This window comes from Diabrotica virgifera, chromosome 3 (assembly GCF_917563875.1).
Source record: "Diabrotica virgifera virgifera chromosome 3, PGI_DIABVI_V3a".
Taxonomy (NCBI): domain Eukaryota; kingdom Metazoa; phylum Arthropoda; class Insecta; order Coleoptera; family Chrysomelidae; genus Diabrotica; species Diabrotica virgifera.
In genome coordinates this window covers 182107955-182123498 of record NC_065445.1, presented here as the reverse complement: position 1 = coordinate 182123498, position 15544 = coordinate 182107955, and the positions used below count along the sequence as shown (strand labels likewise).

At 33.9% G+C, this 15544-nt stretch overlaps 1 protein-coding gene across 4 annotated transcripts in view; it reads right to left on the bottom strand.

The window, feature by feature from the left end:
• The window catches only part of LOC126881432 (zinc finger protein 227-like), a 159983-nt gene that overhangs the window by 99116 nt on the left and 45323 nt on the right, over window positions 1-15544 (bottom strand). The window contains exon 2 of one of the 4 annotated variants that reach the window (XM_050645708.1): window positions 2135-4400. The exons of the other annotated variants lie outside the window; for them this stretch is intronic. Coding sequence (XP_050501665.1) covers window positions 3076-4400 — 1325 coding nt within the window. The 3' untranslated portion in view covers window positions 2135-3075. Of the gene's footprint in view, window positions 1-2134; window positions 4401-15544 lie in introns of those variants that run through there. 4 annotated transcript variants of the gene reach the window in all.

Sequence of the window (15544 nt, the reverse complement as noted above, 5' to 3'; positions counted from 1 at the left end):
TAGAACATACAATAAAAAAACGGAAATGGAAGTGGATAGGACACACCTTACGGAAACCAGCAACAAATATTGCTAGACAAGCTCTACATTACAATGCTCAAGGCAAAAGAAAAATGGGTAGACCATCTTACACGTGGAAAAGAACAATAGAGAAAGAACTCAAAGAAAATAATTTAACATGGAACGATGCAAAAAAGATAGCAAAAAACAGAAGAGAATGGAGAAAACTAGTAAACAAAATTGGACGGAACTGAACAGATGATGCGTGGGACTAGCAACCTCACCATCATTCCTCATGCTACTTGAAACACCGCAAAGTGCCCTTTGCTCCACTTGGAGATGTATGATATATGATGATGACTCGACAGCAAATATTTCTTGGGGATTTTTTGTCTGGGATTTTTTGTGGGGATATTTTGTCCAAAAAAAATTGTGGGGATTATTTGTCCGGAGATTTTTTCCGGGCATTTATTGTCCAGGGATAATTTGTGGGGATTTTTTGTCCTAGTTTCCGGATGCCAAATATAAAATGAGGTTAGGTTCAATGCATACTCGTACAACATGACTAAATTAAATATACAATTATCTAAGTAAATAACACCACAGCCTAACCCCCTCTGTGGCGCAGTGGCAAGAACGCCTACCTTTGGATCGAAATATCCGAATGGTCGTGAGTTCGAATCTCACCAGGGTCAGGAATTTTTCGCTTATTATAAATTAATAAATGAAGATAATTTCTGTCCTTGTGGGATCGGTACTCACAGGAGGGACCGCAGACGTTCGGATACAATTAGCGTCTCTTTGCAAAGATAATGACGTCGACTTTGCAAAGTAACAAGACACTTACTCAACACACACACTACACATGACACTACGTACCTCATGTTGTGACTGGCTGAATGACCAAGTCCATGCCATTAAAAAATAAAAAAAAACACGACAGCCTAAAAAATTAAGCAGATACAAAAGGTAAAAATACTATAAATAATTATAAATAAGTACAGTGGAACCCCGATAAGTCGGCCCCCGATAACCCGGAAGTCCGGCTAACCCGGACCGATTTTCATCAGACAAAAATTTAACAAATAAACAATTTAACAATTTTATCAAATAAAAATGTATGTAGGCCAAATAATATTTCAGAGATAATGTGTATTTGTGTAATTTGAACACAAGTACAATAGTAAAAATGATTCATGCACACGGCGGCAGCCAGAGCGACCGTCTCAGCTTATCGGAAAGAACAGACACCTGTCTGTATTCCTTTTTCTTTATTTATGTCAAACTGTCTTAGCATTGTTTAAAAAAGACGTGACTATTTAAAAATTCTTGTATTGTGTGTAGTACAGCCTATTAATCACTTCCGTTCTGTAATGTAATCGTGCTTCAGATTGTGTTTGCTTTGTCTACGTAATGGTAACAAAACGTAAAAATGTTGCAGTGACAATGGAAAAGAAACTAGAAACATTAGGTTGGATTGATAAAGACGAATCTTTAAAATAAATTTATTGCAGCATCATAATATGATATTATGCTACCATAGGTCTGGATCCCGCGTATGAAAAAAAAGTTGATTAATAGCAAGCTAAAAATTTATTAATAGCTTAAGGGTGTCTAGTCGGATAAACTTTGATATATGAGAACACTGGAACAGGGGCAGTTTTAATTGTGGAACAGGTCAAAAATTTGGAACGGTCAGAACACGAAAATGGCACATTTGTTTTGTCCGACAGAACAGACATAAACTCTCCGAACAGAGATTAAACTCTCATGCAAAAATCAGACTGCTATTTATCACCTGTCATAATTCCTGTCATTTGACATATTCTACATGTTCCACTCATTAAAACGCCAATTTGGTGATAAATAGCAGTCTGATTTTTGCATGAGAGTTTAATCTCTGTTCGGAGAGTTTAAGTCTGTTCTGTCGGAAAAAATACATGTGCCGTTTTCGTGGTCTGACCGTTCCAAATTTTTAACCTGTTCCACAGTTAAAACTTCCCCTGTTCCAGTGTTCCCATATATTAATGTTTGTCCGACTAGACACCCTTAAGCTAATAACAAATTTTCAGCTTGCTATTTATCAATTTTTTTTTGTACGCAGGATCCAGACCTACCATATTATGGTGTCGGTACATCTCTACAGTATGACTGAGTTTTTTACCAAGAAATGAACAAAACTCTACACTCTATACAACTATACGTAATTTAGATGTGTACTGTGCATATGTGTTTCATGTTTTTGTAATTGTAATGGAGGTTATTTATTAATTTTTACTATATTCTCCGGCTAACCCGGATTTTCGATAACCCGGATCGGCCGCGGTCCCGATTAATCCGAGTTATCGAGGTTCCACTGTAGTAATAAACTATTTTTCTTCTTCTTCAAGTGCCATCTCCGCGGCGGAGGTCGGCAATCATCATAGCTATTCGGATCTTGGAGACGGCTGCTCTGAAAAGTTCGTTTGATGTACATCCGTACCATTCTCTCAGGTTGCGCAGCCACGATATTCTGCGTCTCCCTATGCTTTTTTTCCTTGAATCTTTCCCTGCATAATGAGTTGGAGCAAGTTGTATCTCTCTCCACGTGTAATATGTCCGAGATATTCCAATTTTCTGGTTTTAATTGTATTTAAGACTTCCATTTCTTTATTCATCTTTCTCAGAACCTCTTTGTTTGTGACGTGTTCTGTCCATGATATTTTTAGAATTCTTCTATTCCACATCTCGAATGATTCCAGTTTTTTCATTGATGCTATTTTTAGTAGATATTAAATATAAACGTTAAAACAAAATACAATGCGCTTGCGTCAAGCACAATTCCGATATCGAAATCTAATTTCGACAGGGTAAATGTTGTCGAAGTCATTTCTATTCACTATTCCGATTGTAGAGATTCCGAGGGAGTTATGGAACACCGATTTTGACTATTTCTATTCGATTTGGCTACTTCTATTCGATTTTCCTTACTTCTATCAGCGAAATGAGTTACAGAATAGGCATGATTGTCAGGAATCGACAGGAGTGGCAACTTCTTTGCGAGCAGGCCAAGATCCACAACAGATTGTTAGCCACTTATGATGATGATGTATTTCCCCCAATGTGCGCTTTCAAATGATTTTTCAAACTACTTGACACACTAAATTGCTTAGAACAAATTTCACACTTGTATGGTTTTAACCCAGTGTGCACTCTTAAATGTGCTTTCAAAGTACCTGCTCTACTAAATTGCTTAAAACAAATTTCACATTTGTATGGTTTTAACCCAGTGTGCAATATCAAATGTCTTTTCAAATTACCTGCTCCACTAAATTGCTTAAAACAAATTTCACACTTGTATGGTTTTACTTTTGTGTGCATCCTCAAATGTCTTTTCAAAGAACTTCCTTCCCTAAATTGCTTCAAACAAATTTCACAAGTGTATGGTTTTTCTCCAGTGTGTATTCTAAAATGCATTTTCAAATGACCTGATTCACTAAATTGCTTAAGACAAATTTCACACTTGTATGGTTTTTCTCCAGTGTGTACTCTCAAATGCTTTTTCAAAACGCCTGATTGGCTAAATTGCTTAAAACAAATTTCACACTTGTATGGTTTTAACCCAGTGTGCACTCTTAAATGTCTTTTTATTTCGCCTGCTCGACTAAACTGCTTAAAACAAATTTCACACTTGTATGGTTTTTCTCCAGTGTGCACTCTCAAATGTACTTTCAATTTACCTGCTTCACTAAATTCCTTATCGCAAATTTCACACTTATAAGGATTTTCTCCAGTGTGCAATACCATATGTGTTTTCAAATGGTGTTTCTGAGAAAATTGTGTAAAACAAATTTCACATTTGTATTTTTCTCCAGTGTGCATCCTCAAATGTCTTTTCAAAGAACCTCTTTCACTGAATTGCTTAAAACAAATTTCACACTTGTGTGGTTTTTCTCCAGCGTGCGCTTTCAAATGACATTTTAAACCACTTGAGTCACTAAACTGATTAAAACAAATTTCACACTGGTATGGTTTTTCTCCTGTGTGCATCCTCAAATGTCTTCTCAAATTACCTCCTTCACTAAATTGCTTAGAACAAATTTCACACCTGTATGGTTTCTCTCCAGTGTGCACTCTTAAATGTGCTTTCAAATTACCTGCTTGACTAAACTGCTTAAAACAAATCTCGCACTTGTAGGATTTTTCTCCAGTGTGTACTTGCAAATGTTTTTTCAAATCACTTGCTTGACTAAATTCTTTTAAACAAATTTCACATTTATTTGGTCTTTTTCTAGTCCCAATATTCATATTTTTATTTAATGTTTTTTTTTCAATGTCTCGACTCATGTCACTTTGTTTGTAAGATGAATCTTGGAGCAGTTTTCCCATAACTTCCATTTTGTTTTCATCCTGGAGATAACCTACAATAAAAACCAACTATAATATATTTGATTATAAAAGAAAATGAGTGCAATAATCAGCCATATTCTGTAACTTTAATAACAAATCAAATAGAAATGACCAAGTAGAATCGTAATTACCTGAAATCGGAATGTTGGTTATCTATCGCGTCATTTTTGTTGGGTTGGCATTTCGTAACTCACACCGTAATCAGTATATATCGAAAATGCCAACTTCTATTTGACGCTCTCAGAAGGAGGTGGCAACACCACATTGCAAGGTGAAATAAGTGCGAAGAATTCATAAAAAAGCCATTTTGGTGTGTTTTGGTTAAGTTTGATAAATTCCACACAACAAGAATAAAAAATGACAAGTGGAACAACGATTGGGATCACAAACACCAAAGAAAAAATAACTGTTGAGCTTTTAGATTACATAGTAGACTTTATCTCTGAACATAAAATATTATTGCATGGTAAAAGTAAGTTTTTTTCCTAAGAAAAATTTTGGATTTTCGTTTGAAACACATGAGATACCTTCAAATCTACACATTCTACCAGTAAATTAACTAAAGTAGCAATTCTTAAAATATTAATGATGCTATTAAGGTGATACAGTAGTGATCAACAGGTAGCCAAAACGCGTTCCAAGATTGCGGCTGTAATTTTGAATATTTTTTCGAGATATTTGGCACACATATTCGTAATATAATAAAGAATGGCGGTATAAAGCCCAATTTGAAAAATATATTAATATGTGGAAATTACTCTGTAATTAAATACAATATTAAAAAAACGAGCCTGTACCGCCATTAAGAAGAACAAAAACATACACTTTCTTCAAATAAACTTTTTTATCCGATGCCTAGATTTTGTGTCATTTTGGAACTACTAAAATTTTTTATTTCATTAGTAGTTCCAAAATGACACAAAATCTAGACATCGGATAAAAAAGTTTATTTGAAGAAAGTGTATTTTTTTGTTCTACTTAATGGCGGTACAGGCTCGTTTTTTTAATATTGTATTTAATTACAGAGTAATTTCCACATATTAATATATTTTTCAAATTGGGCTCTGTACCGCCATTCTTTATTATATTACGATTACGTGTGTCAAATATCTCGAAAAAATATTCAAAATTACAGCCGCAATCTTGGAACGCGTTTTCGCTACCTGTTGATCGCTGCTGTTTCCTCTTAACCTTGATGCTGTATAATTATTGATATATAAAATTAAATATACTTGTATATAATTATCTAAATAAACAACAACACAGACTAAAATTGGTAATTAATTTATCAAATAAACATCAAAATAAAAATTATAATGTCAATGCGCAACCGTCAAGACCAATTACGATGTCGAAATGTGATCTCGACAGGACTTCTTATGTAGTCGAAATCAATTTCGACCCAACGTTCCGATAGTAGAGGTCAATATGAGTTACAGAATAACAATTCCTACAAACTCCGATCCGACTTGCTGACCTCTATGCGATTTGTAGTTACAGAATAGGCCTGAGCCAAAAGCACGCAAAGTAGAATTCTATTTTGCTGACGTCACAAAATAGAATTTCATAGTGGGAGAATCGACGGTTGCTAGGCAAGGTGACGTCACTAAAATATAATTCTATTTTGCGTGCTCCCACTACTGGATAAATGCAATAATAGAGTGCATCCTTCCTATCATGATATAATATGGATGTCAAACCTGGACCCTAACCAAGGAAAATATGAATAAACTAGCCACAACAGAAAGAGCCATGGAAAGAGCAATGTTAGGTATAAGTACCTACCACTGTCAGATAAAAAGAGGAAAAACTGGTTAAAATCAAAAACAAAAGTCGAGGATATAACAAAAAAATTGTCAAACTTAAATGGAACTTCGCAGGCCACACTGCTAGACAAAAAAGCCAACGTTGGAACGCTACAATACAACATTGGAGAACTTATGAAAGTAAACGACCAAGAGGAAGACCACAGATGAGATGGGTTGAAGACATTAAAATAATAGCCGGAACAAATTGGAAATATGTTGCTCAGGATAGAGACCAATGGAAGGAGTTGGCAGAGGCCGGACAGAGGGTAACTTTCTATAATACACTGCCCTTAATGACAGCTACTGATAATAATTACACTAGGCATAACTTCTAACAACGACTTACGCACTTGTTAATGAGGTAACTATGTATTTTAAATTGACTGCGACTCAAAATAGTCCCTTTGGCTAATTTATAATCTCATCAAAATATAAGTACAAATCATCAATAACTTGCGCGGTAACAAGAACTATGAACTTGCACACTACAGTTTAATCAAGCTATTGCAAAACTTATGAAGTTCAAATGGAAATACCATGATTTGGCAATTTATTTAGGTTGCAGAAAGTTCACTGGCCTCTAATAATTAAACTATTACTCGATATGTTTCCCAATGTTTCAATTATACACGGTGAAACTATAAAAGTTTAGGAAGTTAAGAATAATGTGAGATTACAAATTAAGGGATTAATTTGAGATTGAACACAGTAGTATTAAGAAAAACTATGGAAAGTAGAAGAGGAGAAGAGATTCATGAAAATTATTTTCATGAAAAGCTCATTTAAGGTAACAGTGCTCGTGTCAGTGATCGAGGGATTATTTACTACATCTTCTTCTTCTTAAAGTGCCTATCCGTTGCGGACGTTGGCGATCATCATGGCTATCTTGACTTTGTTTACCGCAGCGCGGAACAGTTCAGTGGTAGTCGTGTTATACCACTTACGTAAATTTTTAAGCCAGGAAATGCGTCTTCTTCCCGGTCCTCTTTTACCATTTACCTTCCCTTGGAGAATCAGTTGGGGAAGGCCGTAACGTTCTTGATTTCTCATTACATGTCCTTACATTTACTACATAATAGATGGCTTTGATGATAGGATGCTACAAAACCCGATCCGAATGATGTTATCGTCAATTAATAGTACGGAAGACCTTTTTAGACTAATGAGTAGTGTCGTTAAAGATGAGGGAAACTCCAACACAAGAATATCAACAACCCAGATTCCAGCTCATAGAAGTTCGAGTCGAACAGGGGTGCAGGTAAAACAGTCAACCCATATCAAGTACTACAACTGTGGTAGACAAGAGCACAGGATGAACGAATGCCGCCAGCAAAAGCGGGATCGAGGATCATGTTACAAGTGTGGAAGTCTAACACACAAATTTAGCTACTGCCCTAGCCGAAGCCAACAAGTTACACAGTAAGCAGCCTCAACAACTTCACGTTGGTGAATTAACAGGTCAGATCTATTGAACCATATTATTTAAGTGTATATTTTGAAAGACAAAACCTTCATGTTCAGGGTATAGTAGATAGTGGTAGTCCTATCTCATTAATAGATGAATAGCTTTTGAATTCAAATGATATTATTAAGGGGAACGGAGCAAAATGCAAAATTTTGACGCATGTCAAAATTTTCAATGTGTTTTGAATGTATTCATTTTATTTTTCGAATCCTGAGAAAACTAATAAATATTTTTGAAAAATTTAAACGCAGAATGAAAGATTACGTTATTACCGAGGGCTGAAAGTCCCTGAAAACTTCTATGTTTATTTTAATAAGTTACAGGGGTGCAAATTGTTTATATTTATTCAATGTTCTATGTTTATTCAAAGGGACTTTCGGCCCTCGGTAATAAAGTATTCTTTCATTCTGCGTTTAAATTTTTCAAAAATACTTATTAGTTTTCTCAGGTTTCGAAAAAAATGAATACATTTAAAACACATTAAAATTTTGACACGCGTCAAAATTTTGCATTTTTTCCGTTCCCCTTAACCTTCGGATGACCAAGCGGGGGAAATTGTGACCCCAGCGTATGTTTTTCTTTAATAAATTCAAAAGTATTTTTAATTTTTAACTCATTATTTTTTATTTGACTTTAATACCATTCTAGATATCCTCATATTTTGAAATAAAAAAAATTCCCTATATTTTACGAATAAAAAATATATTCTGAAGTTGATGTTTAGTAAAATAGCGTCTATTATGTGTAATCACAAGTAGTTTTACGCTAATGACGTCGACTTTGCAAATTAACAAGACTCGACATACACACTACACATGACACTAATACTCATGTTGTGACTGGCTGAAAGACATAAAGTCCATGCCAAAAAAATTAAAAACTTTAAAAAAAACTTTATTTTTTTGTTAATTGTCATTTTTGACATTTTTGACCTGGGGTCATTCCCCCCCCCCCTTGGTCATTCGGGCATAGGTAAATTGAGTCCCGTATACCTGAATTAAGAAGGGTCAAAATATTTAGATGGTCGAATTGAGTCCCGGGCATCGTAATCCTTCTAATTACCTTTTAATAGCTTTTTAATTTGTAAGTATTTTATTGGTTCTGCATTTATGGTAATCAAATACAAAAAGTAATATGTACACCACAAAATATTTATTAGAGTGCGATGTATCTGTACATATACGATACGGTGTTAAGTTGATTGTCAACATGAGTTATGTGATAATTGTTCTTAGTGAAAAAGGAAAACAACAATTGATTGTGTTGAATGGCTTGGCTTCAAATATCGTTTTATAACGATCAGATGGACAAGAGGTCATGAAGGCTGAACCAGAAGGATCAGGACGATATTATCCTTAGATGGAATAAAGGAATGACCGAAGATAGAAAGGTCCAATCGCCTACATTGACGAAACAATGGCCACGTTGCTCAGTCGGAAGAGATGTGGGCATGGTTCTTTGGGTTGGGCTTCTGTTACAATGATAGATGTTAAATGAATAAATAATGGTATGCGAATAGAGCTAATGAAACGACGATAAACAAAAGATAAATAGATAATATTAACTGATGATTTGACTCATGGACTCTAAGAAAACGTAAATACTGAATACACAAACGAAAATATTGGGCGCCTGGTATTTTGACCAACAAATACTCAAAGGAACAATAATTAACAAAACACAACACAACATTGAAATTAGTAACTCTACTACGACAAAACAACATTGTTCTTAATCTTGAGCTGTAAATAATAAATAAAAAAGCGACATCGTACACTTTAATAAAACATTTATTAAAATACTTCTCAATTCGTAATACTCTCAATAACGTAATACTCAATATTCACTGTAAATGTCAAAAACATTAAGCGAAAACGCCTATATAATCTTGCATTAGAAATTTATGCGAAAGTAAATGTCTTTATTTTTTTTTATCCAAAACGGCAATGACCTCATATATTAAGTAGGTCTCTCAACTTTATGCAAATAACATATTTATGGTAGCTATGTTATCTCAGGCAAACAAAAATAAACCAAAATAGTTCACTCACTCAAACAGGTAGAGAAATGATATCCCTTCGTAGGTCGGCTGGCCCATGAGGCGCTAAAGATGAATACGAAGAAATTCGACTATAGATACAGTCGAGAGAAGAACAGCGCTAATAATGCATAACGCAAACTTAGGTGGAAGGTGGACCCGACACAAGTCGGATCTACCAGACCTATGGCCACTGAAAATCACATGACTGCACTATATTAACTCAACTCACAAATGATGCAGAATTTTGAGAATTTGTGGTTTTTATGAACCTTTGGCGTCCTTTGTTAGTGGTGGGGTTTTGACCAATCAAAATTATGGGAAACTGTGAGAGATATTCAAGAACAGATTTCCTTACCACTCGTAAAAGGGCTTAGCGAACCTAATACTTAAGATGAGTTATGGGATGCAAGGCCCATATCATTCACCAGAAAGCTATTAAAGTCTAACATTCGACTCTATCGATAGCACATATGTGTTTCTAAGAAAAACACGGCGCTAGAGATTCTGGAATCTACAGGGAAATAAGTTAAAATCCATGTAGCAATGAAAACTGAAATAAATTCTACACTGGGAAAACTTAAACGTTATAGTTTTCACAAATCTTTAAAAAATGACGGCAAGCGTTGGATTTGTTGTGCGCAGACGAAAGAAAAATGTAAAGCATTTTTAAAACCCAAGGGGACAACTTAGCGACGGAAATTATGAATGACCACAATCATAGTGAATTAAACGAAGATGTACTCAATTGTCAAATGTTATGTAACTTCTTGAAGCGAAAGACCGTAAAAGATTTCAGTGAACGACCTATAAAAATGGGTGATATGAAAATTTTGCATGAGGAATTACGAAATGGCGATATTAGTACGTTGACTACCAAAGATGTGGAATTGGTCCGAAAAATATGTATAACGCCCGACGATCTCTTCTGTTTAAATTGCCAAAAAGTATGGAAGAAGCTCATGAACATTAAAACATTTCCAGTGAAAACCAACAAAAACGAGTATTTTCTAATGGTAAACGACATAGAAAACCAAATTATTATGTTTTCCTGCAACAACAATTTACAATTTTTAGCAGGTTTGGACACCATTTGTGCAGGTTTGCGTCTGAGTTTAGCGAACCGACTATAAAATACTTTTTATCATGTTAATTTACATACCGAGTCGAGAAATTTATATTATAGTTCTTTTATTACTCCTAATGGGCAATATGAATTTTGCAGAATATCTTTCGGATTGTGATCCAGTCCGTCTTTGCACGTTTTATTAATAAGGTATTTAGTGAATTGGTTAAACAAGAAAAAATTCTTGTTCTTGAAAAAAAAAACTTGATGATATACTTATTGCTACTGAAGTATTTTCTGAAAATATTGAAATATTAAAGTGTTTTGCAAATTCTAGTTGACAATTTATTAGAACTTAGAGTCGACAAATGTCAATTCTTGCACAAGAAAATTGAATTTTTAAGATATCTTGTTACTGAAAAGGGTATCAGTACAAATCGTAACAATGTTAGTGCCATAAAAAATTACCCAGTACCAACTGATGTTAAACAGGTACACATGTTTGTGGGTATGGCAAGTTATTTTCGAAAGTTTATAAATAGTTTTTCAATTATAGCTAAACCTCTTTATGATCTACTGAGGAAAAATTCAAAATTTGAGATTAAACAAGAACATATTATAGCTATTGAAACATATTATAGCTATTGAAAAAGGATAAATTAATATATCAGCCTATTTTAGCTATACCTGTACAGGGTGATTCATGAAAAATGTCCAATCTCTGAGTTGTAGAGTCTAGACCTCAAAATATTAAGATTTAACCTAAATCACTTAAATAAAATGAGACTTGTTACCGAGTTACAGGGTGTTTTATTTAAAAATTTCATAACTCTTTTTACTCAGTGCTTTAGAACTGTTTGACATATCCTTGTCATACTTTGCAGAAAATAAAGGTACTGTACATTCTACTAAATTATGATAAAGAAACGTTTCTGACTACCACCAGAGGCGTACGACATGGGACAGTGAATGGTTTACCCTCCCCAAATTTTTATTGTATTTTACAATATTTTGCCCTCAATTTTACCCTGCCCCTATTTTAGTGCAAGATTTAAATTTTCCAATACTTTCTATGTAAATAATATACTCTTCATTCGTAACGTTAAAGTTACTAAAATCACTAGCCAATTGTGTCTTGAGTTTCGCGAACCGACTATATTTAATATACAATGATTCGTAAAGATAAAGTCCTTAGTTTTCGAGATATTTGAAGTTGAAAATGAAACGGCGCAATACATTAATCAAAAGAGCTGTGTCGTTTCATTTTCAATTTCAAATATCTCAATACACCCTACTAAATTATGTTCAATAATCGTTTCTGACTATTACCAGAGGTGTACAACGGTGGAAAGTCATTGGTTGACCTTTCCAAATTTTACGCTACTAGCGGATTTACTGTTTTAGTGCAATTTTTCGATTCTCCAGTACTTTGTTGTATGTAACTAATATACTCTCATTCATAAAGAGAAAGTCATTAAAGCAAGCAGATGGGAAATTTCATTCTATATTCTTTTTCAGTAAAAGAACTACTGATTATAAAACAAAATATCACAGCTTTGAGTTAGAATGTCTAGAAATAATTAATTCTTTAAAAAAAATTCATGTATACCTACTCACAAGGAATTCCTTCCAAGATCTTAACTGATTGTGATAGTTAAGTTAGCTATGTATACAAGGCATACTAAGCAAAAAAGATATCGATTCTCTCTTTATAGCGATCACTTTTCACCTTTCAATAGTTGATGACCTCACTTTTCAAGAAATAACTGACAACCATTCGCACTTTACTGATAACTAAAAACCGTATAAATTTTACCAATTGAAGACAACACTTTTAAGTGTTAAACATTAAAATGGGGACAAAGGGAATAAGTAATAAACATCTTGTGTAGGTGTAACTTGATAAAAATAGATTACTAAGTGTAGCAACATTCAGCAAATATTTGGTGGTTCAAATTTCAATCCGGTATGCAGAAAGTTTAGTAACACGCTTTTATCGTTTGGGCGGTGTGCCTTTGTTGTTTTCACACAGATATTGTCAACTATTGACGGCTTCTCACTTCCAGTTTTGGTTGTATCTCAGTCTGTGAAGAGTCAATATGTTTTTGAAAAAGCCTAAAGTACTCTCAGTTGAAGTACTTTACATATTATTAAAAGTTAACCTATTTTAAATTAATATAGGTTATTTAGTACAGTATTATTATTATTACAACAACGAATTTTGTCTCTCCCTCTGTATAATGATCTCTCCTTATAACGATGAAAATTCCCGGACACTTGCATATCTTTATAGAGAGAGAGAATCTTTTTTAGATTCAGTGCATTAATGTACCGGGTGTCCCAATAAGAATGGCTCTCGGCCATATCTCAGGAACCGTTTATAGTAGAGCTTTGAAATAAAAAATTTTATAATAAAAGTTGCCTCAGGAAAAGCCTGGAAATTATTTTCATAATTGTGGGACCACCGCTAGAGGGCGTAATTGAATATCAAAAATTAAAAAATCTAAATTTTACAAAATTTTCCTAATGAAGGGGCACTGGAAATCCGATCGTCGTATTCTTCATAAAATTCTACGCATATTTGATTTGACAAGTTTAGGTCTACCTTTGGAAATAAGAGGTGGGGGTGAGTGGGAACCTTGTTATGAAAAACTGGCTGTGAGTCCGGTTCTGCTTAATCAAATTTTGCAAACTTGGTCTTGTTGAAGACAGATCTTTTTCGTCAATGTAAAAGTTATGATTTCGAACCAACTTACTGAGTAATATGCCAGCTAGAAGGCGTTATTTAATTTTTTTCAGAAATCTAGTTTTCTTTGGAAAATATTAAATACAAACATGCATTTTTAATACCATATTACAAAATTAGACAAAATTAGCAACAGAATAGCGAAAACCGCATGTTAATACCTTTTTTATATCTCGAGATATCTTACAAAACGTGTAAATTTAAAAACATAACTGTTACTGTCACCGGTAAATGAAATAATTCATTAAAAGTAGTGTGCTATGGAAACAACAAAGAAACATTTTCCAGCTGTCAACGTATATTAGGTCTTTTCAACGCTTCTCATTTGTTTCGAGCCTCGTTCATATCTCGTATATTAATATTATACACGGATTATACGGCATATGACAGAGGCTCGAAACAAATGAGAAGCGTTGAAAAGCCCTATTACAAAGAAATAAAAACAACTATTTAGTGATGACATAAACGTTCAAATTTTTGCCCATCATTTTCGTTGCAAACATTTACTCTTTCAAGAGTAGATTGAACAGCAGTCTCAATTTCTGCTCTCGATATGCTTTGAATGGCGTTTAGTATTCTCTGGATAATGTATTCTAGAGTAGTGTATGATGGGCAACAATTTGAATATTTAGGTCGTCACTAAGTAGTTCTTTTTGTTCTGTGTTATATTTAATTTTAATAGTATTGTTTCTCTTTATATTGTTGTTTTAATTAATTATATTTTTATACGTTGACATCTGGAAAATGTTATTTTGTTTTTTTCCACAGCACACTACTTTTCATTAACGTAGTTTACCGGTGATAGTAACAGTTATGTATAAAATTTACACGTTTCTCGAGATATCTTGAGATAGAAAAAAGGTATCGACATGCGGTTTTCGCTATTCTATTGCTAATTTAATCTAATTTTATAAAGTATGATTAAAAATGCATACTTGTATTTAATATTTTCCAAAGAAAACTAGATTTCTGAAAAAAATTAAATAACGCCTCCCAGCTGGCTTATTACTTATGAGGATGGTTCAAAATTATCACGCTTACATTAAAGAAAAAGATCTATCTTCAACAAGACCCAGTTTTCAAAATTTGATTTAGCAGAACCGGACTTACAGCCATTTTTTCATAACAAGGTTCCCACTCACCCCCACCTCTTATTTGCAAAGGTAGAGTTAAACTTGTTAAATCAAATATGCGCAGAATTTGATGAAGAATACAATAATCGGATTTCCAGTGCCCCTTTATTAGGAAAATTTTGTAAAATTTAGATTTTTTATTTTTGATATTCAATTACGCCCTCTAGCGGTGGACCCACAATTATGAAAATAATTTCCAGGCTTTTCCTGAGGCAACTTTTGTTATAAAATTTTTTATTTCAAAGCTCTACTATAAACGGTTCCTGAAATATGGCCGAGAGCCATTCTTATTGGGACACCCGGTACATGTCTGATCTGAAGGTTTGCCTTATATAGGTTTATACAAGGAATATAGGTTTGTGTCTATATTCGTTGCCTCAACTAATACCTCTATTGTCTGTTAATGCCTACTGCCTACATCAACACATTCAAATTAACAAAAAACCCAATAACATTGTGTAAAAGTTATTCCTGTTTATGAATCTGGACCTCGGAGGTAAACTACATACATTATGTCAACATGGTGTTATTTTGAACAAGTTCTTTAATCCACTTATTTTATTGGTTGAATTATACAAATTGGTTATAATTGAAGGGTACATGCAAAGAAGGTGCTATATCAAAATAAAAATTTTCGAGAAAAATGGTTTTAAAGGTTAAGACTCTGGTGCTTGTTTATTATTTATGCACTAATGAAAACACGTTTATTTAATAAATTTGATGGAATTACAGCGATGACATCAACCTATATGTACAACATGAAATAAGACATTTTTTTCTCCAGGACCGCGCGGACTTACCACATTCTTAGCCTGACTAGAGAAATTAAAATATCGAGGGGTTCGAGCGAAAACCTGATAACTAACAAAACCATTGTTTTGAGGTAAACGTAATTAAAG